The sequence below is a fragment of the Pollachius pollachius genome, assembly GCF_949987615.1.
Source record: "Pollachius pollachius genome assembly, chromosome: 15".
Lineage (NCBI taxonomy): Eukaryota > Metazoa > Chordata > Actinopteri > Gadiformes > Gadidae > Pollachius > Pollachius pollachius.
The window spans coordinates 2,337,968-2,365,945 of NC_136948.1; the positions used below are offsets into that span (position 1 = coordinate 2,337,968).

At 47.2% G+C, this 27,978-nt stretch overlaps 1 protein-coding gene across 1 annotated transcript; it reads right to left on the bottom strand.

Moving 5' to 3' along the window:
* Nucleotides 1-598: 598 nt before the first annotated feature.
* Nucleotides 599-26,997, bottom strand: scfd1 (sec1 family domain containing 1). The gene is made up of 25 exons (XM_079751806.1): nt 26,959-26,997; nt 26,282-26,352; nt 25,613-25,701; nt 25,272-25,362; nt 24,830-24,952; nt 24,072-24,159; nt 22,145-22,234; nt 21,757-21,812; nt 21,523-21,608; nt 21,148-21,247; nt 20,846-20,985; nt 20,618-20,708; nt 16,634-16,707; nt 15,774-15,855; nt 15,484-15,580; nt 14,896-14,966; nt 7,744-7,823; nt 7,470-7,532; nt 5,627-5,702; nt 3,860-3,913; nt 1,870-1,922; nt 1,502-1,535; nt 1,328-1,393; nt 883-951; nt 599-791 (listed from the first exon to the last, which is right to left on the bottom strand). The coding sequence occupies exons 1-25, from the start codon at nt 26,987-26,989 to the stop codon at nt 768-770; spliced, it is 1,899 nt and encodes a 632-aa protein (XP_079607932.1). The 5' UTR covers nt 26,990-26,997; the 3' UTR covers nt 599-767.
* Between the last annotated feature and the right edge of the window lie 981 nt (nt 26,998-27,978).

Genomic DNA, 27,978 nt, shown 5'->3' on the forward strand with positions numbered 1-27,978 from the left:
TGGGTGACGGCTGGTTGAAGCAGCCTCTCCTGCCCCAGTCTGCTTGGCCTCTGGGGCTGGGTGGGGCTGCACCCCGAGGGGGTATTGAGTTATCATCAGAGCCCACTGGCTAGACCAGCCATCTCCACGGGGAGTTCTCCTGCTCGGATCACCAGCTTCACATATCAACGTCCGACAAACTCACCACCCCGTGCCGAAGAAAGCCACTAGCTGGCGTGTAGCTCTGGCATTGCTACAGTTACCTGGAGAATAACCTAACCTACCTCTAACCTAACCCTAACCTAACACTCAGACTATTCTACCAGATCAAACTAGAAGTTTCCAACAGCACCTCCAGATGAGGGTTGGTAAGCTGTGGAGTAACTAACTAACCAACACTCAGACTATTCTAGCAGATCAAACTAGGTGTTTCCAACAGCACCTCCAGATGAGGGTTGGTAAGCTGTGGAGTAACTAACTAACCAACACTCAGACTATTCTACCAGATCAAACTAGGTGTTTCCAACAGGACCTCCAGATGCGGGTTGGTTACCTAGACTAGACTAACTCAAACTGAACTAGAGGTCAAGGAAGAAGGCGGAGAGACAGAAGCGGTTAATTTGTACTTTATTGGTTCTTAGTTGGAGCAAAGCAGTCACAAATATTTAGTCAAGTTACAGTACATCTTATAAAACACCTGGAATACAGTTAGGACTGTGGTGGAGGGAGAGAGAGAGGGGGGAGAGAGAGAGAGAGAGAGAAAGAGATAGAGATTTTTCTACATCACTTCACTTCTGTCCGAGTTGAGAGAGCTGTAAGAGAAGATATCAAATAGTGATTATTTTAATTCATGACACACACACACACACACACACACACACACACACACACACACACACAAACCTGTTTGATGAACTGAGTGGAGTTGAAGAGTTCACTGCAGCCATAGAGGACCTTCTTCCCTGGTTTAGCCTGGAGAGAGAGAGAGAGAAGAGAGAGAGAGAGAGAGAGGAGAGAGAGAGAGAGAGAGAGAGAGAGGAGAGAGAGAGAGAGAGAGAGAGAGAGAGAAGAGAGAGAGAGAGAGAGAGAGAGAGAGAGAGGGAGAGGGTGAGAGAGTGTGAGAGAGAGAGGGTGAGAGAGAGAGAGAGAGAGATGTGTATGTACATGTGTATTGCGTGAGCAGTTGCGTGTAGTAGTGTGTGTGTAGTGGTGCGAAGATGAGTAGTAGATTGAATTAGTGTTTAGTAGTGAGTAGTAGTTCGTAGTAGTGTGTAGTAGTGAGTACTGGTGTGTAGTAGTGTGTAGTAGTGAGTAGTGTTGTGTAGAAGTGTGTAGTAGTGCTTGGTACCTTTGCATAGTCTACTAGATTCTGGTACTCGATGTAGTTCCCTCCTCCAACCACAAACACGATAGCCTGTTACCGATACAACGGAGGAATGGAATCATTTGACAACCAATCAGAGCACAGTGGTAATTGACACCAAGAATCAATCAACCAATCAGCAGTGTGCGTGGCCTGTACCTCCTGGAAGGGGTTCTTGTTCCTGGGGGTGGAGCTGGGGAGGAAGGCACAATCACAACGTTAGTCAGACCAGCAGACAAACAAGCTCTAACTCATCTAACTAGTCCTAACAGGATTCACTGCAAACATTTAACAAGCCCTAACTAGCTAACCATCAGTTTAAACAGTTATCTCACCAGCTCTTACTAGTTTAACTAGCAGTGTCACCAGTTCTAACTAGTGTGACAACTGCAACTAGTAGTGTAACAAGCTCTTACTAGTATGACTAGTGTAACCAGCTCTAACTAGTGTGACTAGTGTAACCAGCTCTAACTAGTGTGACTAGTGTAACCAGCTCTAACTAGTGTGACTAGTGTAACTAGCGGTACCTCTCGCTGCCTCGGAGCATCTTGGGGTCAAAGTAGCGATAACTGTCGGTTTCCTGAGAGACGGAAGAAAAAAAATTGTTATCTGACCAATCAGGGATCGGCCCTCAGGCCATGTGACCAATCAGGGAGCGGCCCTCAGGCCATGTGACCCTCAGGACCCAGTCAGATACACAGGTAGGACTGACAGCAGGGCCTGACTCATGGCGGGGGATCCCACTAGTCACCGATCCACAACAACACGACAGACAGACAGAAGACAGACAGACAGACAGACAGGACGGACAGGACAGAGGACGAGCTGACAGGACAGGAGACAGACTGGACAGGAGGGAAACAGACAGGACAGAAGACAGACAGGACAGAGGTTGAGCTGACAGGACAGCAGACAGACAGGACAGAAGACAGACAGGACAGGAGGGAGACAGACAGGACTGGAGACAGACAGGACAGGAGGGAGACAGACAGGACAGAAGACAGACAGGACAGGAGGGAGACAGACAGGACTGGAGACCGACAGGACAGAAGACAGACAGGACGGAAGACAGACAGGACAGGAGGGAGACAGACAGGACAGAAGACAGACAGGACAGGAGGGAGACAGACAGGACAGAAGACAGACAGGACAGGAGGGAGACAGACAGGACGGAAGACAGACAGGACAGGAGGAGACAGACAGGACTGGAGACCGACAGGACAGAAGACAGACAGGACAGAAGACAGACAGGACAGGAGGGAGACAGACAGGACTGGAGACCGACAGGACAGAAGAAAGACGGGTCAAGCTGACAGGAGACAGACAGGAGACAGACAGGGCAGGAGACACACAGACAGGAGTCAGTTGAGCAACATGTGAAACATGAAGCCCCCGGCTCCTCCCCCAGCAGAGTTCCAGGGATCTAGTCCATCAATCACTCCCACGCTCCCAATACACACACGCACACACACACAGCTAACAAACACTGTGCTGGAGGAGAGAATGCTGTCTTCTTTCATCCCTTCCTCCTCTCCCTTTCCTCTACATATCCTCCTTCAAAGCCTCTCCCATTCCTCCCCTCTCCTCACCTTTCCTCCTTTCTCCCACTCCTCTCGTCCCTTCTCCCCCCCCCTCACTCCTCTCTTTTCTCCTCTCCTACCCTTTCTCCTCCTCCTCTCCCTTCTCCTCCCCTCCCCTCTCCTTTCCTCCTTTCTCCTCTTGCCTCCTTCCCTCGCTCTCCTCTCCCTCTCCCCTCCCCTCTCCTCTATAAACAACAGGTCATTGTTAGTTGTCTGTAACCCCAGAAGCTGAGAATCACCAAACTACTGTTACCACCTGTGTGTGTACGTGTGTGCGTGTCTATCTCAGTTCTAGGGAATGTGGAGGTACAGTATCGTCAGGTAAATCACTCTACATAGAAGATTGTCTTTCTTACACACACACACACGCAAACTTTTACACAGGATGGATGATCTCCATTTTCCAAAGCTGTCTTCTAGTCCCTTAATCATTTAGCTTTCCTGGCACGCACGCACGCACACACACACACACACACACACACACACACACACACACACACACACACACACACACACACACACACACACACACACACACACACACACACACACACACACACACACACACACACCTGGCTATTGCTCTCCGGGTCTGATAGATTCCTGGGGCAAAACTGAGACTCAAGACAGGAAGTTGGCTAGCTAGCTAACTGGCAGACAATCCACTTGGCTACATGGCTTCCTGTTTACCTGGCTAACTACCTAGCGTCCAGGCAGCATAGCCATCTATACATCTGTCCAACAGTATACATGCCAAACTAGCAACATAGCTAGCAGGCTATACCGGGCTACCTGTCTGTATACCTGCGTCTCTAGCGGTCTCTCTGCCTGTCTCTCTACCTGTCTCTCTTCCTGTTTGTCTACCTGTCTGTCTACCTGTCTGTCTACCTGTCTGTCTATCTGTCTGTCTATCTGTCTGTCTATCTGTCTGTCTTACCGGGTGAGACTTCATCTCCATCAGATGGTCTAGAATCCTGGTGACCGGAAGATTCTGAGAGAAAAAGAGAGAGAGAGAGAGATTGGATTTGTTATACCTTTTGATATTTGATTGATACTCTGTATGGTATGATATTCTTCACCCCTGTGTAGTATTTATGTTCAAGGTTTTACAGTCCATAATGTCCATGGAGCTGCTCTAGACTAGTCTCTCTCTAGTTGAGCTGGTCTCTCTGTAGTGGAGCCGGTCCAGACTAGTCTCTCTCTAGTTGAGCTGGTCTCTCTGTAGTGGAGCTGGTCTAGACTAGTCTCTCTCTACTTGAGCTGGTCTCTCTGTAGGGGAGCTGGTCTAGACTAGTCTCTCTCTAGTTGAGCTGGTCTCTCTGTAGTGGAGCTGGTCTAGACTAGTCTCTCTCTACTTGAGCTGGTCTCTCTGTAGGGGAGCTGGTCTAGACTAGTCTCTCTCTAGTTGAGCTGGTCTCTCTGTAGTGGAGCTGGTCTAGACTAGTCTCTCTCTACTTGAGCTGGTCTCTCTGTAGGGGAGCTGGTCTAGACTAGTCTCTCTCTAGTTGAGCTGGTCTCACTGTAGTGGAGCTGGTCTAGACTAGTCTCTCTCTACTTGAGCTGGTCTCTCTGTAGTGGAGCTGGTTCAGATTAGTCTCTCTCTAGTTGAGCTGGTCTCTCTGTAGGGGAGCTGGTCTCTCTGTATTGGAGCTGGTCTAGACTGGTTTCTGTCATCTTGCCCAGCTCTGGTAAATATTTGGATGCAACAACTCATATCCCATAACCTCCTCCTTTTGTACCGTTCTTGTACTTTATGTTGCAATTTGAACTTTTGAATCGTATATTGTTATTTATTGTTTAAGAAAGGACATAGAGAGATAAGGGGGGGAGGAGGAGAGAGGTGAGGAGGAGAGGAAAGGAGGGCAGCGAAGAGAGAGCATAAAGAAGAGAGAGGAGAGGAGAAGAGGGGAGGAAGGAGATAGGATAGAGGAGAGGAGGCGAGGAGAAGAGAGGAGGGAAGGAAGGAGATAGGAGAGGAGAGGAGGGAACGAAGAGAGAGGAGAAAGAAGAGAGAGGAGAGGAGAAAAGGGAAGGAAGGAGAGAGGAGAGGAGAGAGGATAGTCAGAGTTCTAGGGTATGTGACGGGAGCCCTGGTTATGTAACACTGAGGGTAAGGGCCTGAGGACGATTGATGTGAGTGATGTGTCCTCAGCGAGGCATTCAGATACCTCTCCAAACACAACACAGACCACAGACACTTGTTGCTCCACTCTGGCGCCGAGTGCGGCTGCCAATAAAGCTCTCCTATATTCAATACAACTCAATTGGAAGAGACAGGATGTGTGTGTGTGTGGTGTGTGGTGTGTGAAGTGTGTGAAGTGTGTGTGTGGTGATGATATTATACAGGGCTTGGGAAGACATTTTCAAGGAAAACATTTTCTCTAACCACCATCTGCATCCATCATCATCCTCACCATCATGATGATGATGCTGATGATGATTGTGCTTATCATCATCACCTTCTTAATCATAACCCTCACCCTCCTCATCCTCACCAGAGCACCTGACACGGGGGCTGTGGAGCTTCCAGCCTCGTTGAGCTCATGTTTGCTCCTGTTTGTACTGTCACCGTGGTTACCCTGCCATCATACTAATTAATTGTCTTCAACGGTGACAGCACACACACACTGTCGGACTGTGTGTGTGTGTGTGTGTGTGCATGTACGTGTGTGCACGTGTGCGTGCGTGCGTGCGTGCGTCTCACATGCTGCTTGATCACCAGGTTCTTGACCCCCTCCATGACAAACTGAGATCCAGAGTTCATCACTCTGGAGAACAGACTGGAGAGAGAGAATACAGAAACACATGTTATTACAACTTAACGAACCGAATAACAAACTCTTATTTCATCTATAAAGAAAGGTACAGACTCACAGCTATAGAGAAAGGTACAGACTCACAGCTATAGAGAAAGGTACAGACTCACAGCTATAGAGAAAGGTACAGACTCACAGCTATAGAGAAAGGTACAGACTCACAGCTATAGAGAAAGATACAGACTCACAGAGAAAGGTAGAGACTCATACAGAAAGGTACACAATCACAGAGAAAGGTAGAGACTCAGAGAAATAAAGGTAAAGACATATAGATATAGATAAAGGTACAGACATATAGATATAGATAAAGGTAGACTTATAGATAAAGAGAAAGATGCAGACTCATAGATTTAGAGAAAGGTAGAGACGTATAGATATAGAGAAAGGTACAGACTTATAGATAGAGTGAAAGGTACAGACTTATAGATATAGAGAAAAGGTGCAGACTCATAGATATAGAGAAAGGTGCAGAATCATAGCTATAGAGAAAGGTACAGGCTCATGAAGAAAGGTACAGACATATAGATAAAGGTACAGACTCATAGCTGTAGAGAAAGCTGCAGACTTATAGCTGTGGAGAAAGGTACAGACTTTGAGTTGCTGAATACGCAGGTGATTTTTCCGATGTCAATCTCTCAAATCTTTCCACTGTTGTCACCCTGTAGAATGGAGCTGGCTGGGGCCGACTCTGCTCCTTTGAGATGTCTCTGTGGTTCTTGTCTAGTTACTCAAGGCTGCTCTCATCAGGAGGGTTTAGGATGAGGAGCCCTGGCCGGCTGCCCCACACACACCACTGATTTAGGAGGAATCCTGCTCCGACCTCAGCAGCACACTGACTTATATTCATACTGCTGATTTAATTATTCATCTGCCCTGGCAATGCACTGGCCTATTATCCGCGCCAATAAAGATCGGCTCAATTGACAGAGAGAAATGCTCTGGCAATGTAAATTGTTTATTTCTCGTGCCAATAAAAGCTTATTTGAATTGAAATGAATTGATTTGAGAGAGGGGGAGAGAGAGAGAGAGAGAGAGAGAGAGAGAGACGGAGAGGTGGCCACAAATAGGCTGTTCAACGACAGTGCAACAGTCTCCATGGAAGGCATAAATAGAGACGCCAACATATCTTGCTGACAGATAGGATTAATTCTCCTTCTAGGGGAATCAGATCCCTGTGTTTTATCATGTGTCCCCTGATCCCTGTGTTTTTTATGAGTCCCATTAAACCCTGTGTTCTACATGAGTCCCCTTAAACCCTGTGTTTTACATGAGTCCCCTTAAACCCTGTGTTCTACATGAGTCCCCTTAAACCCTGTGATTTACATGAATCCCCTTATACCCTTGGTTTTACATGAGTCCCCTTATACCCTGTGTTTTACATGAGTCCCCTTAAACCCTGTGATTTACATGAGTCCCCTTAAACCCTGTGATTTACATGAGTCCCCTTATACCCTGTGTTTTACATGAGTCCCCTTAAACCTTGTGTTTTACATGAGTCCCCTTAAACCCTGTGTTCTACATGAGTCCCCTTATACCCTGTGTTCTACATGAGTCCCCTTAAACCTTGTGTTTTAGCATGGTAGCGTCATCCCGTTAGCAGGTGTTTACGTGCGTGCATGTCTGTGTTCATGTGCGCATTTGCTTGGTGTGTGCGTAGAGGTCTGTCTATGTGTGTGTGTGTGTGTGTGTGTGTGTGTGTGTGTGTGTGCGTGAGTGTGTGTGTGTTCTCACCCCATGGGTTTCACCCCCCCACTGCCATAGCTGGCCGGAGTGGCGGCCATCTTGGTGAAGGCCCTTGATAAGCGGAGACACATGAATCACATCCTGAGGTCACGTCTGATATTCTAGGAAACATTCTATTATTGTATCTCTATTCTAATAGAAGAACCAGTCAATAATCCAATGTTAACAATATTAATATTTAACCTACTTCATATGTAAAGCTCTGAATCAGATAGTCTCAGAGGCCTCAGTACCAGAGCTCTACACAGACAGACAGACTTACTTCCACTGCTTGATGTAGTTGAGTGGTGAAAGGTCACAGCCGGCGTCCAAGAGAGCCTTCTTATACTGCTCCAGGTCGGACTGTAACACACACACACACACACACACACACACACACACACACACACACAGGTTGGCTTCAGCCGCTCAGCCTTCAGAGTGTTAGCGTCCCGTAGGACGGGCGTTGCCAGAACATTCTCCTAGCTTCCTTCTCTCCGAAGCCAGACACCGCTTAAACCACGAGGAAGGCCAATGCAGACCAGAAGCAGAGCCTACACACACATCTGCTGTGAGTCAGCGCTGGGACCCAGAGACAGGCTGGGGGAGCGGGAGACGGGGAGAGGTGGCTCGGTCGGAGCAGGAGGGGCCCAGGAGGATACGGAGCAGCAGACCTTCAGCCAGGAGGATGAGGAAGATGACAGGATAGCCCACCACCGGTTAGACCCCAGGGTACCTGGAGCGGTACTAGCGCAAGTTAACCCCTTCTGCTAGCCTCTACTGTTAGCTCCTACTGCTAACCCCTACTGCTACTCTCTACTGTTAGCTCCTACAGCTATCCCCTACTGCTACCCTCTACTGTTAGCTCCTACTGCTAAGCCCTACTGCTACCCTCTACTGTTAGCTCCTACTGCTACTCTCTACTGTTAGCTCCTACTGCTAACCCCTACTGCTACCCTCTACTGCTAACCCCTACTGCTACCCTCTACTGCTAGCTCCTACTGCTACCCTCTACTGTTAGCTCCTACTGCTAACCCCTACTGCTACTCTCTGTTAGCCCCTACTGCTAACCCCTACTGCTACCCTCTACTGTTAGCTCCTACTGCTAACCCCTACTGCTACCCTCTACTGCTAGCTCCTACTGCTAACCCCTACTGCTACCCTCTACTGTTAGCTCCTACTGCTAACCCCTACTGCTACCCTCTACTGTTAGCTCCTACTGCTAACCCCTACTGCTACTCTCTACTGTTAGCTCCTACTGCTAACCCCTACTGCTACCCTCTACTGTTAGCTCCTACTGCTAACCCCTACTGTTAACCCCTACTGCTAGGCTCCACTGCTAGCCTCTAGTGCTAACCCCTTCTGCTACCCCCTACTGCTACCCTCTACTGTTAGCTCCTACCGCTAACCCCTACTGCTACCCCCTACTGCTAGACTCTACTGTTAGCTCCTACTGCTAACCCCTACAGCTAACCCCTGCTTCTAGCACCTGCTGCTAGCCCCTATATCTTACCTCTACTACTGGCCCCTACTGCTAGCCCCTACTGATAACCCCTACTGCTATCCCCTACTGCTAGCCCCTACAGATAACCCCAACTGTAAGCCCTACTGCTAGCTCCTAATGCTAACCCCTACTGTTAGTCCCTACTGCTGACCCCTACTGCTAGCCTATACAGCTAACCCCATCTGTAAGACCTACTGCTAGCCCCTACTGCTAACCCCTACTGTTAGCCTCTAATGCTAGCCTCCACTGCTAGCCTCTACTGCTAAACCCTACTGCTAACCCCTACTGCTAACCCCTACTGCTATCCCCTACTGCTAGTCCCTACAGATAACCCCAACTGTAAGCCCTACTGCTAGCTCCTAAGGCTAACCCCTACTGTTAGTCCCTACTGCTGACCCCTACTGCTAGCCTCTAATGCTAGCCTCCACTGCTAGCCTCTACTGCTAACCCCTGCTGCTAGCCTCTACTGATAGCCCCTACTACTAGCCCCTACTGCTAACCCCTGCTGCTAGCCTCCACTGCTAGCCCCTACAGCTTATCTCTACTGCTTAGCCTTACAGCTAACCGCTACTGCTAGCCCCTACTGCTAATCCCTACTGCTAGCCCCTACTGCTAGCCTTTACTGCTAGCCCCTACTGCTTATCCCTACTGCTAGCCCCTACTGCTAGCCTTTATCGCTAGCCTCTACTGCTAGCCCATACAGCTAGCCCATACAGCTAACCCCTACTGCTAGCCCCAACTGCTAGCCTTTACTGCTAGCCTCTACTGCTAACATCTACTGCTAACATCTATTGCTAACCCCTGCTGCTAGCCTCTACTGCTAGCTCCTACTGCTAACCCCTGCTGCTAACCTCCACTGCTAGCCTCTACAGCTAACCGCCCCTACTGCTAATCCCTACAGCTAACCCCAACAGCTAACCACTACTGCTACCCCCTACTGCTAGCCTCTACTGTTAGCTCCTACCGCTTACCCCTACTGCTACCCCCTACTGCTAGACTCTACTGTTAGCTCCTACTGCTAACCCCTACAGCTAACCCCTGCTTCTAGCACCTGCTGCTAGCCCCTATATCTTACCTCTACTACTGGCCCCTACTGCTAGCCCCTACTGATAACCCCTACTGCTATCCCCTACTGCTAGCCCCTACAGATAACCCCAACTGTAAGCCCTACTGCTAGCTCCTAATGCTAACCCCTACTGCTAGTCCCTACTGCTGACCCCTACTGCTAGCCTATACAGCTGACCCCATCTGTAAGACCTACCGCTAGCCCCTACTGCTAACCCCTACTGTTAGCCTCTAATGCTAGCCTCCACTGCTAGCCTCTACTGCTAAACCCTACTGCTAACCCCTACTGCTAACCCCTGCTACTAGCACCTACTGCTAACCTCTACTGCTTTGTCTCTACTGATAGCCTCTACTGCTAGCCCCTACAGGTAGTCCAAACTGCTAGCCTTTACTGCTAGCCTCTACTGCTAACCTCAACTGCTAACCCCTGCTGCTAGCCTCTACTGATAGCCCCTACTACTAGCCCCTACTGCTAACCCCTGCTGCTAGCCTCCACTGCTAGCCCCTACAGCTTATCTCTACTGCTTAGCCTTACAGCTAACCGCTACTGCTAGCCCCTACTGCTAATCCCTACTGCTAGCCCGTACTGCTAGCCTTTACTGCTAGCCCCTACTGCTAATCCCTACTGCTAGCCCCTACTGCTAGCCTTTACTGCTAGCCTCTACTGCTAGCCCATACAGCTAGCCCATACAGCTAACCCCTACTGCTAGCCCCAAATGCTAGCCTTTACTGCTAGCCTCTACTGCTAACATCTACTGCTAACATCTATTGCTAACCCCTGCTGCTAGCCTCTACTGCTAGCCTCTACAGCTAATCTCTACTGCTTACCCTTACAGCTAACACCTACTGCTAACCGCCCCTACTGCTAATCCCTACAGCTAACCCCTACAGCTAGCCCCTACTGCTAACCACTACTGCTAGCCCCTACAGCTAACCCCAAATGTAAGCCCTACTGCTGTCCCCAACTGCTAGCCCCTACTGGTAGCCCTTACAGCTTGTCTTCCCAGGTTACACAACGGCGTATTTAGCAAAACCATTTGACGATTCCTGACATGTTGTTCTAATGCAACACGCGGAAACCCAGACGCAGCTCGTGAAAAGACGATGAGAGAGGGAACAGCGGTACTGGGAGCGCCGAACCTCCAGGATCAACATTCATCTATTATTTCCACGGCCCACTTGGCCCCTTATAGTTCACAGTCCCTGGGCTGTAAACTATCCCTGATAGGATAGGCCACGCCCGCCAGCAGGGGGCGGTCCTTCACTCAGCCCCACAGTCAAGCTGCTGCTCTGCTGGATTACAGCGCAACCAAAACAGCATTGCATCACAACATGGTAAATGGACTGCATTTATACAGCGCTTCTCTAACCAGTGGCCACTCAAAGCGCTGTACAATATTGCCTCACATTGACCCGTTCATGCAAACATTTACACCCCGACGGCGGTGTCAACCACGCAGGGCAACAGCCAGCTCGTCGGGAGAAGTAAGGGTCAGGTGCCTTGGGACACCTCGGCACTCGGCTAGGAGGAGCCGGGGATCAAACTAGCAACCTTCCGGTTACCAGCCAACCCCGCTCAATCTCCTGAGCCACATGCCGCCCCGAAACGACCCCGGCTGTGATTCTAAAGAAGACGTGCGTTCCCGCACACGTCGATCCCCTGAAGGCTGCCCTGTCTTCCAGGTGGCTGCAGGCCTCTCTGCAGAGGACGACCCCCCCGCTGGGCGACAGTGGCTGGCCGTGGACGGGTGTGAACAGAGCTGCAAGCGGAGGGATCGGGCCCAAGCACAGCGAACCTTTGCTTCACATTTTCCCCATCAAAGCTAAACATCTCGTGTCGTGTCCCAGGTGGACGGCATTAGCTGTTTACAGAAATAGCAACGAGCTAGACCAAACAGCGCGAGCTGCCAGGCCGCTGGGTTCTCAGAAGGATCCCTTTTCCTTCCTGACGTCGGCTACCTTCCAGGGGCGCCGTCCCAGCATGCAACCTGACGCTCCAAAACCGCGGCTCCACTACCTCATCCCCCGGTCCCCGTCCCGTCCCCGGCGCGGTGCCGGGTTCCAGCCCCTTCATCCCCTCCGCGAGCCGCCTCGTCAACGCTCTGTCTCTGACACGTCCCTGGAGCCGAGCCCCCCCCCGCGGCTCCTGTCCGTCCGTCCAAGCAGCGGTTTGGACCCAGAGCTGTTGTGATGAATACTTTGGAGTATGACGCCATTCTTTCCTCCCACTGATCCGTCCCGCAAGCACACGGCCAGATGCCGGTCATTAGCGTTTGTTTGTTGTGCCGGGGGGGGGGGGTGGTTAGGTGCACCTGGAGCAGCCATGGTTGGGAGGGGCCGAGGGCTCAGCAGGGCGCTGGTTGCACCTTACCCTAACCCTAACCCCTAACCATAGCCCCTAACCCTAGCACCTAACCATAGCCCCTAACCCTAGCACCTAAACCATAGCCCCTAACCCTGTCCCCCATAACCCTAACCCCTAACCCTAGCCCCTTACCCTAGCCCTAACCCTAGCCCTTAACCCTAGCCCTTAACCCTAACCTTAACCCTAATCCTAGCCCCTAACCCTAGCCCCTAACCCCTAATCCCTAACCCTAATCCTAGCCCCTAAACCCTAACCCCTGAGGCTGGGGGGGCCGCTCAGTGTCTTCCAGGCGCCCCGTCCTCTGCTCTGTGGCCCGGACCCCACCTCCACGCTCGGCACCGGGAGACGGGGTTCAGCTGGAACCCAAGCGGCTCCGGTTCTGTGAATCCTCCCTTCTGGGAATCCTGACGGCGCCCACAGCCTCGCTGGAACGCTCTGAAGGGCTTCCCGGAACACGACCGTGATGGGCTCCGGTGATCGGGGGGTTTGTGTGCTTCATGGGATTGTTTTTAGGTGTTGCCAATGTGAAACAGGCACTGTTTGTGCGTGTGTAATTTTGTGCGTGATTAGGTTTGTCTGTGTGTGTGCAAGTTTGTGTGTGTTTAGGTTTGGCTTACTCGCGTACGTGCGTGCGTGCTCGCGTGTGTAGGTTTGTGTCTGTGTGTGTCGGGGTTCATGCGTGCGTGAGATTGTCCGTTTGTAGGTTTGTGCGTGTGTGTTGGTTTGTGTGTGTCCTTGTGTGTGTGTGTGCGTTTGTGTGCGATGTTTTCAGTGGCTTGCATGAGGGGAGCGGCTGGCAGGGAGTCTGGGTTTCTATTGGTCCACCGTTGGCCAAGGTTCAGCTTTTCTCTTCACTGTTGCTTCACGGTGAACAGTGACAAGCTCACATTACGAGCGCCTGAGTCAGACCTGACCAAACCCAACCATAACCATAACCTGACCATAACCCCAGCATAACCCGACCATAACCCCACAATAACCGTAACCTGAACATAACCTGACCATAACCCCAGCATAACCTGACCATAACCCCACAATAACCATAACCTGAACATAACCTGACCATAACCCCAGCATAACCTGACCATAACCCCACAATAACCATAACCTGAACATAACCATAACCTGACCATAACCCCAGCATAACCTGACCATAACCCCACAATAACCATAACCTGAACATAACCTGACCATAACCCCAGCATAACCTGACCATAACCCCACAATAACCATAACCTGAACATAACCATAACCTGACAATAACCCTAGCATAACCTGACCATAACCCCACAATAACCATAACCTGAACATAACCATAACCTGACCATAACCCCAGCATAACCTGACCATAACCCCACAATAACCATAACCTGAACATAACCTGACCATAACCCCAGCATAACCTGACCATAACCCCACAATAACCATAACCTGAACATAACCATAACCTGACAATAACCCCAGCATAACCTGACCATAACCCCACAATAACCATAACCTGAACATAACCATAACCTGACCATAACCCCAGCATAACCTGACCATAACCCCACAATAACCATAACCTGACCATAACCTGACCATAACCCCACAATAACCATAACCTGAACATAACCTGACCATAACCTTAACCTGACCATAACCACAGCATAACCTGACCATAACCCCAGCATAACCTGGACATATACTGATGGTCAGATTATGGTCAGGTTATGGTGGGGTTATGGTGTGGTTATGGTGAGTTATGGTAGAGTTATGGTGAGTTATGGTAGGGTTATGGCGGGTTTTGGTAGGGTTATGGTGGGGTTATAGACTTGAGAAGACCAGAACCTCCTCAGCACATCTTAGTGATCACTTCCAGTCCGACCCACAGCGACCACAGCGTCCACAGGCTCATGTTCACCTCCTCTCTGCATTTAACATCGAAAAGTCACACAGGCAGAAACTAGAGTCTGCAAGTCAGAACCAGGTCAGAACCAGAACCAGGTCAGAACCAGATCCAGATCAGAACCAGATCAGAACCAGGTCTGAACCGGATCAGAACCGGGTCAGAACCAGGTCAGAACCGGGTCAGAATCAGCTCAGAACCGGGTCAGAATCAGAACCGGGTCAAAACAGGGTCAGAACCAGCTCGGAACCGGCTCAGAACCAGGATTCCTGTGGCGTCCTGTTGGCCCATCAGGACGGCACCTGAGGCCAGAGTGTCCTGAAAGAGCTGGCGACACGTTGTGTTGGTTTATTCCTCCCTTTATAGCCGGTTTGTTTACAGCTGCACTTCTGTGAGGAGCCTCCAAACTCCCAATGAGAAGCACCTGAAGAGGGGCGCGGTCAGTACAACAAGCTGCTTTTAGCGCGTTTCACAACCTCCCTGGAACACACAGCCTCCCACATGGGCCGGGATGGTTACCAGGTTAGAAACGACGTCAACATACGACACCGAGCCCCCATCCCCCTCACGTGCACCCTCTCACGTGCACACGCCCACGTGCACGCCTCCCTACCTCGGATGGAACCTGCAGGGCGGTGATGTAGTAGATCAGAAACAACCGCATCTTATCCTCTGGGGTCCCGGCTACACACGCACACCGCACGCAGAGAGAGATACAAACACACACAAACACAGAAATAAACACACAAATGCAACAAACACACAAAAATACACATGCAGAGACACACATACACACAATTGCAAAGAAAGAGAGAGACACACACACACACACACAGACATGCAGAGAGAGAGACACACACACATGCAGAGAGAGAGACACACACAAACACACACACACACACAGAGAAACACACAAAGGCAGAGACACAAAAACACACACACATGCAGAGAGAGAGACCCACACATGCAGAGGGATGCACACGCAGGGAGAGAGAGACACACACACAAATACAAACACACACACACACACACACACAAGCAGAGAGATTAATGGAGACACAGTAATAAAACACGTCAACCTTAGTGATAAGTCATTGCAACTACTTTTGGTTTTTCAATAAAAATATGTATTAAAAATGAAGAAGTAATAAAACACAATTATCAAATAACAACAGTAATAGTGTGTGCGTGTGTGTGTTACCGTCAGGGTCACTGATGACGTCCAGCAGTGATTTGTCTAGAGTTGATTTACTCATCAACTTCTCCTCGTACTCAAAGTAGACATCCAGCTTACGACTCTGAGACACACACACAGACATGCATAGAGAGAGACCCACACACACACACACACGCAGAGAGAGAGAGACACACGCACAGACACACACAGACAAACAAGCACGTTTACTATGCGTTGACGTCATATGTGTGACTCTGACCCGTCGCGGGACAGCGTGTCATCATGGATACCGTGTGTGCAGTCGTCATGGTTACCTTGATGTGGTCCAGTACGGCCGTCGCTACGTTGGTGTGGAGGTCAATCAGTCGCTTCTTCTCCAACAGCTCAGGGAGAGAGCTGAGACGGATACCAGATCAATAACATATATAACATCACATATCTCGTCAATAACTACCATTTCAACAAATAATTCATTATTAACTACCTTCTAATCACATAGCAGATCAATAACTACCTTCTGATCACATAACTCATCAATAACTACCTTCTAAGTTGTATTAAGGTAAGGTATATGAAGAATATGGAAGAAAATAATATTTGATATATTTAGGTATTGTATATTATAGGTATATTAAAGTATGGTATATTAGGTGTATTAAGGTAAGGTACATAAGGTATATTAAGGTAAATTATATCAGGTATATTCAGGTAAAGTATATTAGGAGTATTAAGGTAAAGTATATCAGGTATATTCGGGTAAAGTATATTAGGAGTATTAAGGTAAAGTATATTAGGTATATTCAGGTAAAGTATATTCGTTGTATTAAGGTAAAGTATATTAGGTATATTCAGGTAAAGTATATTCGTTGTATTAAGGTAAAGTATATTAGGTATATTCAGGTAAAGTATATTCGTTGTATTAAGGTAAAGTATATTAGGTATATTCAGGTAAAGTATATTCGTTGTATTAAGGTAAAGTATATTAGGTATATTCAGGTAAAGTATATTCGTTGTATTAAGGTAAAGTATATTAGGTATATTCAGGTAAAGTATATTCGTTGTATTAAGGTAAAGTATATTAGGTATATTCAGGTAAAGTATATTCGTTGTATTAAGGTAAAGTATATTAGGTATATTAAGGTAAAGTATATTCGTTGTAATAAGGTTAAGTTACCTGACAGCTGAGGTGAGCTTGGCTGTGTTGTCCGACAGCATGCTGATCGCCCCCTCATCCTCTCCCTCTAAACCCTACACACACGCACAGGCACACACACACACACACACACACACACACACACACACACACACACACACACACACACACACACACACACACACACACACACACACACACACACACACACACACACATAATGTAAAGTCAGTATATAATGATCTATGATGTAGAGTCAGTATATCATGTAGATCTATGTTGTAGAGTCAGTATATCATGTAGATCTATGTTGTAGAGTCAGTATATCATGTAGATCTATGTTGTAGAGTCAGTATATCATGTAGATCTATGTTGTAGAGTCAGTATATCATGTAGATCTATGTTGTAGAGTCAGTATATCATGTAGATCTATGTTGTAGTCAGTATATCATGTAGATCTATGATGTAGAGTCAGTATATAATGTAGATCTATGTTGTAGAGTCAGTATATCATGTAGATCTATGATGTAGTCAGTATATAATGTAGATCTGTAATGTAGATCTATAATGTAGAGTCAGTATATAATGTAGATCTGTAATGTAGATCTATAATGTAGATCAGGGCTATTCAACTTCAATAGCAAGTGGGCCAAATATGAAAATCACTGGGGGTTCGTGGGCCGCACAGAATATTTGTAAACTAATGGCTAAAAAATAACTCTTGATAATAGAGAACGAATGACACATACAGTATCCACTTTTTCCCCCACTTTAATACTTTCACAAAAGGGCTTTTATAACCAAGGTCCATATTTATATGAATGCTACATTCAAGATTAACAAAGCAAAGCCATCTGACCATAGATGGGACTGTTCACAACATAGATAGAGATAAACAATTTCAAACATAGCAGTCCATACTCACAGTTAAAATTTGAGCTGGACAGTAAAACAGACAAAATAATGAACATAAAACTGAACTGTTTTCACAGAGACTGATATTGTTTTTTAACATGTTTTGACCAAAAGTTCTCCCTCAGACTGCAAGTTTTTAACACAAAGTAATTGCACATTCATCATTTAAAGGAGACATATTATGCCACCAGGTGTGAGTGTGATTAGCCTTACAAGCCATTTCGAAAATCTGCCCCATGTGACATCACTAGGGGGCGTGTCCACCTAGATCCGTGCTGGATAGATCAGTCTACCAGCCTACCCAGTGGACTGAAGTAAATGTTGCTCATCTATCCAGCACAGATCTAGGTGGACACGCCCCCTAGTGATGTCACATGGGGCAGATTTTAGAAACGGCTTGTAAGGCTAATCACACTCACACCTGGTGGTATAATATGTCCCCTTTAAGTCTGAGAGATGCTGTCATAGAAGACATTACCATTAGCATCACACTGCTGTCATTCTGAGCCTTTTCAGGTTAATGTGAAAAATTGCACTGCCTTGACCTTGCTATTTCAACATAGTTTGGCTCATATGTAGTCAGGGCAATCCTCAGACACTCGTGCAACTTTTCATTGGTCATGGAGCAACGTGCCCTTGTTTTTATGGCATTCATATGTGAAAAACCTGACTCGCATGTATAAGTGGACCCAAACATTGTCACTATTAGCAAGGCCACTTTCCTCATTGTGGGGTACTGGTATTGGTTCACATGGTTAGACCAAAAGCTCTCTGCACCCTCAGACTGCAAGTACTGTTTTGAAGCAAAGGAGGATTGCACATCAACCATTTCCAACTGAAAGATGCTCTCATCAATAGAAGACATTACCTCTTTTACTTTTGCACAAAAGTCTGCCTCAGGTTTGATAGAAAAGGGGTCACGAGCAAAGTGCAATACCTCAATGGGAATGTTGAACCCTTTGAATCTCTCAGTAAAGTTCTCAGTCAGTTTTGTCATGAAATCTGTCATGACGGGCGTTATCCGTGCCTCCGGTGCTGTGTTCATGAATCCACGCAGTCTTGGAAAGTGCAGCAGTCCTGTTGCTGATAAGTCTGTTGTGAAAATGGTTAGCTTTGTTTTGAAAGCACAAAGCTTCTCAACCAAATCAGCAATAGACTTTTCTCGTCCCTGCAGTTCAAGATTCAGGGTGTTCAAGTGTTTGAAAATGTCACACAGAAAGTACACTTCTGCCATGAACTGTTCATCCAGCATGCGCTCCAGGAGGTTTGCTGCCCGTTTGTGTTTACACACGCGAAGGAAAGACACAATCTCCTGGTGGAGCTCACAGAAACGGTCCAAAACATTCCCCTTGCTAAGCCACCTGACATCGTTATGAACAAGCAAGTCCTTGTGTTCCGCAAACATGTCGGCAAGCATCATACGGAAAAGGCGGTGTTGTAGGCTGGAGGTTGAGCGGATGAAATTCACAATATTCATGACAGTGTCCATGGTGTTTTTCAGATCACCGCTCAACTTTGCACACAACACAGACTGATGAACGATGCAGTGTAAAAACTGCATGTGTGGAGCTATGGTTGATAGCCTCGCTGTCAGCCCTTGTAATCTACCAATCATTGCTGGAGCGCCATCGGTGACCAAAAGGCAAACTTTCTGTAAATCCAGTTCACGCTCGTCAAAAAATGCGACAATCTTTTGAAATATCGCCTCACCTGTGGTGTGTCCCTCCATCGGAATAAGCCCCACAAGTTCTTCTCTAAAGCGCACTCCATCATGAAATCTGACATAAATGCATAGCTGAGCCATGTCAGTACAGTCGGTTGATTCATCCACAGCGATGCTCATAACATCAGTTTTTTTTAGGTTATCCAAAAGCTGCCTTGATACATCCTTTGCGAGTAATTCCACTCTGCGAAGAGTTGATGTATCCGAGAGAGACACTTTTTTAATGGATGAGGTGACGCTTTCCCGCACTTTTTCATCAACAACCACTTCGTCAATGACAGCCAGCATACAATCTTTAACCGTCTCCGCCTCGGTAAAACGCCTCTTCTGTCTGGTTAGTGTCCAGGCTACACGAAGGGATGCTATCATAGCCCTCTCCTGCTCCGTGCAAAAGCGACCAAGGGCGGCCTGACCGTGTTGAAATGATGTTAGCAGACACTGTATTTTGCTTCGCCGTTCATCCGAGCCCTCCGGGAAACGAGCCGAAAACGAGCCGTGGTTTGACTTGTAGTGCCGCTTCAAGTTGTATTCTTTCATCACAGACATGCATTCGTTGCACAGTAAACAGACCGGTTTCGTACTGGTCACGGCAGGCAAAATAAATAAATATTTGTCCGTCCATTCGCTCTGGAACTGGCGGTTTTCCGAGTCAATTTTCCGTTTCTTCGGTTTAGAGAGCGCCATGCTGGTGCCGAACCCTGTCACCCATGAGCTCAGGCAACTGCAGAGCAGCGCGGCAACTGCAGAGCAGCGCGGCAACTGCAGAGCAGCGCGGCAACTGCAGAGCAGCGCTGTGATTGGTGCGATTGGCTGCATTTGGCTGCGTGATTGGCTACGCATCACACGCCTAGTTCACGTGCGTGACATAGATATTTATGAGTTAGATCCGGTTAGATCCAGATCAGAGCCGTTGTTGATGTAATAATTTTAAGAAAATTAAAAAAAAATAATAATAATTAAATATTTTAATTTTTAATTTTTTTTTTTTTATATTTTGTAATAATCTTCATCACTGTTATTTGCTGGCAGTCTCGCGGGCCAGAAAATTTTTCAAACGGGCCGTATCCGGCCCGCGGGCCGCTAGTCGAATAGGCCTGATGTAGATCTATAAAGTAGAGTCATTATATAATGTAGATCTATAATGTAGAGTCTGTATATAATGTAGATCAGTATATAATTTAGAGTCAGTATATAATGTAGATCTATAATATAGAGTCATTATATAATTTAGATCTGTAATGTAGATCTATAATGTAGATCTATAAAGTAGAGTCATTATATAATGTAGATCTATAATGTAGAGTCAGCATATGATGTAGACCTGTAATGTAGATCTATAGTGCAGATCTATAACATAGAGTGGGTACCATGATGGTCTTCAGCCTCTTGACCTCGTCCTCCTGGGCGCGGTATCGGTCCAGCTCCTCCTGGACCGACTCCGCCACCTCTGGGAACGGGCTGAAACGACCAATCACACGGCTCGAATCTACACCTGACCAATCACAGGCCTCCATACTACTCCATTCTTCTGCTGCTACTCCATCTCTCCACACACACACACACACACCTGCCCCCCCCCCCCTCAGGTAACACACCTGCCCTTGTGTTTCTGCCAGAAGGCGTCCACGGCCGTGAGGTCGTACATCTTGCGGTTCTTCTTCTTTGGTCTGGCACCGGCCGGGGAAGACTCCGCCCCCAAACCCTCCTCCATTGACACCCTGTTCAGGTGGAAGTCCTACACACACACACACAGACACACACACACACACACACACACACACACACACACACACACACACACGCACAAACCCACACAACGGCACACACACACACACGAGTTAAGTGTTCTGCGGTTAAGATCAGGTCTCAGGAATGTGAGTGCTGATTGGCTGCTCACCAGGACGTCGTGGATGAGCGCCTGATAGGTCCAGGTGTGGTGGAGGGGCGTGGCCAGGTCCAGGTTACGATCAGCCAGAACAAACAGAGGTCTCTGGAAACTAGAGAGAGAGAAGTCAACTGTGGAGGCAGTCCATGCTGGGAGCTGTAGTCTACTATGTGACCTGTGGAGGCAGTGTATTCTGGGAGCTGTAGTCTACTACGTGACGTGGGGAGGCAGTGCATGCTGGGAGCTGGAGTCTACTACGTGACCTGTGGAGGCAGTGCATGCTGGGAGCTGTAGTCTACTACGTGACCTGGGGAGGCAGTGCATGCTGGGAGCTGTAGTCTACAATGTGACCTGTGGAGGCAGTGCATGCTGGGAGCTGTAGTCTACCTGAACTGGCCCCCGGTCATGGTGTCTCCGGTGAAGAGGCTGTTCCTGGCGTCTCGTAGGTTCTCCCGCAGCCTCTTATCAAGCTTCTACACACACACACACACACACACACACACACACACACACACACACACACACAAACACACACCCAGATGAACCACACGTGTTTGTGTATATCAATATAAATCACCCACACACATAGATGAGCCATCCAGTTGGCCAATCAGAACTTACCACGGCGACCATCTCAGCAGCATTTCCTGTCGGACATCTGATGATCGGCACGGCACCTGATACACACCCATTACACACACACACAAACACATTACACACACACACACACACACAATACACATTACACACACACACACACATTTTACCAACACACACACACACACATGCACATTACACACGCTCACACACACACACACACATATTACAAACATTACACACACACATTAAACCCACACACACACACATTATACAAGCAATGCACACACGCACATTAAACACATTTCACACACATTATCCAGGCAATACACACAACATGACACACACGCACATAACACACACACACACAACATGACACACACGCGGCCCCCAGACCGGCCCCAGGCCTCACCCAGAGTGACGAAGAAGCAGAACAGGGAGTCCACCATCGTGTCCATGATGGCCTCCATGTCTGTGTCCAGGATGTCTGGTCTGTTGATGGCTGCACACACACACACACACACACGCGCGCGCACACACACACACACGCACACACACACACACACACACACACACACACACACACACACAAGGTCGAAAGAGTTGGGTAGAGGGAGAGACAGGTAGACAGGGAGAGAGACATATTTAATTGACTGTATATTTGAACCAAGCTTATGAGTTTGCATGTGTATAGTGGGGCAAAAACGTATTTAGTCAGCCACCAATTGTGCAAGTTCTCCCACTTAAAAAGACGAGAGAGGCCTGTAATTTTCATCATAGGTAAACCTCAGCTATGAGAGACAAAATGAAAAAAAAAAATCCAGAAAATCACAGTCTGATTTTTTAAGAATTTATTTGCAAATTATGGTGGAAAATAAATATTTGGTCACCTACAAACCAGCAAGATTTCTGGCCGTCACAGACCTGTAACTTCTTATTTAAGAGGCTCCTCTGTCCTCCACTTGTTACCTGTATTAATGGCACCTGTTTGAACTCCTTATCAGTATAAAAGACACCTGTCCACAACCTCAAACAGTCACACTCCAAACTCCACTATGGCCAAGACCAAAGAGCTGTCAAAGGACACCAGAAACACAATTGTAGACCTGCACCAGGCTGGGAAGTCTGAATCTGCAATAGGTAAGCAGCTTGGTGTGAAGAAATCAACTGTGGGAGCAATTATTAGGAAATGGAATACATACAAGACCACTGATAATCTCCCTCGATCTGGGGCTCCACGCAAGATCTCACCCTGAATCCCAGAACCACACGGGGGGACCTAGTGAATGACCTCCAGAGAGCTGGGACCAAAGTAACAAAGGCTACCATCACTAACACACTACGCCGCCAGGGACTCAAATCCTGCAGTGCCAGACGTGTCCCCCTGCTAAAGCCAGTACATGTCCGGGCCCGTTTGAAGTTTGCTAGAGAGCATTTGGATGATCCAGAACAGGATTGGGAGAATGTCATATGGTCAGATGAAACCAAAATAGAACTTTTTGGTAAAAACTCAACTCGTCGTGTTTGGAGGAGAAAGAATGCTGAGTTGCATCCAAAGAACACCATACCTACATTGAAGCATGGGGGTGGAAACATCATGCTTTGGGGCTGTTTTTCTGCCAAGGGACCAGGACGTCTGATCCGTATGACGGAAAGAATGAATGGGGCCATGTATCGTGAGATTTTGAGTGAAAACCTCCTTCCATCAGCAAGGGCACTGAAGATGAAATGTGGCTGGGTCTTTCAGCATGACAATGACCCCAAACACACCGCCCGGGCAACGAAGGATTGACTTCGTTAGAAGCATTTCAAGGTCCTGGAGTGGCCCAGCCAGTCTCCAGATCTCAACCCCATAGAAAATCTTTGGAGGGAGTTGAAAGTCCGTGTGGCCCAAAAATATCACTGCTCTAGAGGAGATCTGCATGGAGGAATGGGCCAAAATACCATGTGTGTGAAAACCTTGTAAAGACTTACAGAAAACGTTTGACCTCTGTCATTGCCAACAAAGGGCATGTAACAAAGTATTGAGATGACCTTTTGTTATTGACCAAATACTTATTTTCCACCATAATTTGCAAATAAATTCTTTAAAAATCAGACAATGTGATTTTCTAGATTTTTTTTTTTCATTTTGTCTCTCATAGCTGAGGTATACCTATGATGAAAATTACAGGCCTCTCTCATCTTTTTAAGTGGGAGAACTTGCACAATTGGCGCTTGACTAAATACTTTTTTGCCTCACTGTATATTTGTGGTTGCATATGAGTGTGTCTGCGTGTGCGTCTGCGTGTGTGCGTGCGTCGTGTCTGCGTGTGCGTGTCTGTGTGCGTGCGTGTTACCATGGTAGGAGATGAGTTCTTTGTTCTGGTGACTCAGGATAAACATGTCGTCCTCCAGGGTGATGAAGTTCAGATACTGATCATAAACCTGAGGATCGATAAAACACCGATACTCAGTACCAACCAATAACAGGTCAATACTCCGAACAACCAATCACAGAGTCAATAAAATAATAATAATAATGTCATGGATCATAGAAGTGATGTCATGGATCAGGGTAGTGATGTCATGGAACGGGGTAGTGATGTCATGGAACGGGGTAGTGATGTCATGGATCAGGGTAGTGATGTCATGGATCATGGTAGTGATGTCATGGATCATGGTAGTGATGTCATGGAATGGGGTAGTGATCTCATGGATCAGGGTAGTGATGTCATGGATCATGGTAGTGATGTCATGGATCATGGTAGTGATGTCATGGAACGGGGTAGTGATGTCATGGAACGGGGTAGTGATGTCATGGAACGGGGTAGTGATGTCATGGATCAGAGTAGCGATGTCATGGAACGGGGTAGTGATGTCATGGAACGGGGTATTGATGTCATGGATCATGTAGTGATGTCATGGATCATGGTAGTGATGTCATGGATCAGGGTAGTGATGTCATGGATCATGGTAGTGATGTCATGGAACGGGGTAGTGATGTCATGGCGACATCACATTGCATAGGGAGTGGTAGAACGGTGTAGGCTAAAACCCTAGCGTAACATCCTGTAATGTTAGGGAGCGTTACCATGGTAACATTAGGGAGCGTTACCTTGGTAACCTGGGTGACCGCGTTAGCCGCCAGTGCAGAGCTGGCGATGTCCTCCAGTTTGCTCCGGCTGACGGCCGAGATGAAGTTCAGGCAGTAGGACTCATACAGCTGGTTCCTCAGGTCCTACATACACACACACACACACACACACACACACACACACACACACACACAGTCAAACACACACACACACACACACCACACACACACACACACACACCCAGTAAAGCGTGTATAAGATGAGGCCGTTTTTATATTTGATGAATTTTAAATACACAAAGGCAAACTTAAGACTTATTTTTGGAAGTTGTGAGCCTGTTCAGAATCGTAGAAGATATGAATGGAGATTCTTACGTGAATCGGTATTATGTTTACACACACACACACTCTGTACTGATAAACACTACACTAATGCACACAATACTGATACACTACACACTACCTGACAGATGCGGTCGATGTTTTCTTCGGTGGGCATCACAAAGTAGATGGCTGGAACATCTGGGATGGGGTCTCTGTCAGAGTGGAGCAGACTGGACACAGACAGACAGACAGACAGACAGACAGACAGACAGACAGACAGACAGACAGACAGACATTAGACCCACAAATACACACATTACATTATACACACGGTCAACAAGATGTGTGCGTGTGTGTGTTAAGGTTCAGGTCTCACAGGTTGTTTGTGTGTGTGTGTGTGTGTGTGTGTGTGTGTGTGTGTGTGTGTGTGTGTGTGTGTGTGTGTGTGTGTGTGTGTGTGTGTGTGTGTGTGTGTCTCACAGGTGCAATGTGATGCCCATGTCTCGTAGCTCCTTGACAGCCAGGAGAGGAGAGATGATGTCCTGACCGAAGCGGTCGTAGATCAGCACCTGGAACACAGGAGGTCAAAGGTCACCAGAGGAGGTTAAAGGTCACCAGACAGGTAACACAACCAGCATCATTTCCCATCTTGGATCTATATGCTAGCTGGGGGAGGGGCCATGTTGTCTGTGTGTTGTGTGGGAGTAGCATTTATGTAATGTGCATATATTTCTGTAGTAATGAGAAAGCATCTCAAAAGTTTTCCTTCAGTATTCATTATGAATGTAAACATGTAGTATCCCTGCAGTATTACTGTAATAATACTGCAGTATTCTTGTAGTTATCCTGCAGTATTCCTGTAGTATTCCTATAGCAATCATGCAGTACTCCTGTAGTAAACCAGCATTACTCATGTAGTAATCCTTTAGTATTCCTGCAGTATTCCTGTAGTAATCCTGTAGTAATCCTTTAGTAATCCTGCAGTATTCCTCTAGTATTCCTGTAGTAACCCTGCAGTATTCCTATAGTAATCCTGTAGTACTCCTGCAGTATTTCTGTAGTAATCCTATAGTATTCCTGTAGTAATCCTGTAGTACTCCTGCAGTATTCCTGTAGCAACCCTGTAGTATTCCTGTAGTATTTGCATACCTTCCATACTGGTTCAGATGCTGTGTTCTTCAGAGGAGGAGCATTAAAATTCAGCATGCGCTTCAGAGCAGCTGGAGACAGACAGACAGACAGACAGGTAGAGAGACAGACAGGCACACACACACGATAGACAGACAGACAGACAGACAGACAGAGAGGCAGACAAATAGGTAGAGAGACATGTCACATGTGTTCCATAATAGTGTTTGAAAAGGCACATTATCAAAAGTCCAACTATTTATTATCAAGATACTTCTTCCAGTGTTCAAAACCCCAGACGTCATCACGTAACAAGGAAGCGCCTATCCCTTTCTTTCGTTATCCCCGGTCAGGACACACGTTTACGGTGGAAGCTTTATCATCATAACGTCCAATTCTGATTCTCTGTCCTTCTTCCTGACACGGAATATGTGAGCTTGTTACGCATTTAGAAAGTATTTATTTCTTATAATACACTGAGCTGTGGCCTTACATGCTTTGGTCCTCTCTTATCAGGCTGCTGAGGACTGTTGAGATAATGTTATAACATGAAATGAAACTATGAACTTCTACTAGCTTGTCTGGAGCAGCTGTCTCATCGTCTCTGACAACTCGTATTACAGCCTGCTGTCATCTCTTTAGTCCTCATGACATCACAACCCACAACAGAGGAGCGAATTAAACATTATTCTACAGACCTGTCTGCTTCTCCCGGACAGACGCCGCCATGTTTTCTGTTTACGCGGTGACGTGGCGTCAGATGACGTGGCGTGAGGTGACGTATCATCCATCGATGACGCGGAGCCTGGTCTCGTGGAGCAGCAGAAGCGCCTCCGAAATTCTCAAATGGAATATTATATCGATACATTTCCCTTTGACATGTTTGAAGTACTGGACCTGGCTATCTGTTAAATATTTACTAATATTTACTGAAATGTGGAGTTGTGGAAAATAAAAAATAGAAAGTCCCACGTGTCATCAGTCAATTTGAAGTCAGAGAGAAATACGTTTAGAATTTGCAAACTTGTAGAATTGAGGTCCTCTGCCACAAACACAACACAACAGTTACACCTTCTCAAATTTCTCAGATCCACAAATCACACATTTAGAAACTCATACGCTCACATTTCTGCTGCAGTGATCTCTCTCTCTCTATCTATGCAGGCCCGTCGCTCCCTATACGCAGAATACGTAGGGCACCAAATACCGGGGGGGGGGGGCACCAAAAATTATGGTTTGTAAAAGAAATAAAAAAATAAAAATAATTATTACATTATTGAATTAAAACAATATATAAATTAGTTATGAAGAGGCCCACCGTTGTTTTTTCTTAATTGCATAACCTATCACTCAATTTCGGCAATTATATGTTTTTACCTAATATATAAAAAAAGGCTCCCCTTCCCCCCCCCCGCTCGCGTAGGGCACCGAAACGGCCAGCAGCGGCCCTGTCTCTATGTATATATTATATAAAGTATGTCTTGGATATTTTTCTAGCACAAACACGGGATAAGTCTACCCCTACAACTCCTGAATCTGCCGCTATGAATCTCAGAAATGTGGAGCAGAGGCTGCTTGTGCACCTGAAGAGCCAGGGGTGGGAACTGTACTGCGAAAGTTTGCAACTCCCAAAGCATTGTTCTCTGTGACCGCAACTGAATGCTACCCATGTGTTACATTCTATTTCTATATTCAACTGCTAAGATTTCCACTGTCAC

Excerpts from the sequence above, each read along its gene's own strand:
- scfd1 (XM_079751806.1), bottom strand. The coding sequence starts at position 26,989 with ATGGCGGCGTCTGTCCGGGAGAAGCAGACAG. Across the intron at positions 22,235-24,071 it reads AGAACTCATCTCCTACCATG|CCATCAACAGACCAGACATC; the intron begins GTAACACGCACG and ends GTGTGTGTGCAG. Across the intron at positions 21,813-22,144 it reads CTGCTTCTTCGTCACTCTGG|GTGCCGTGCCGATCATCAGA; the intron begins GTGAGGCCTGGG and ends GGTGTGTATCAG.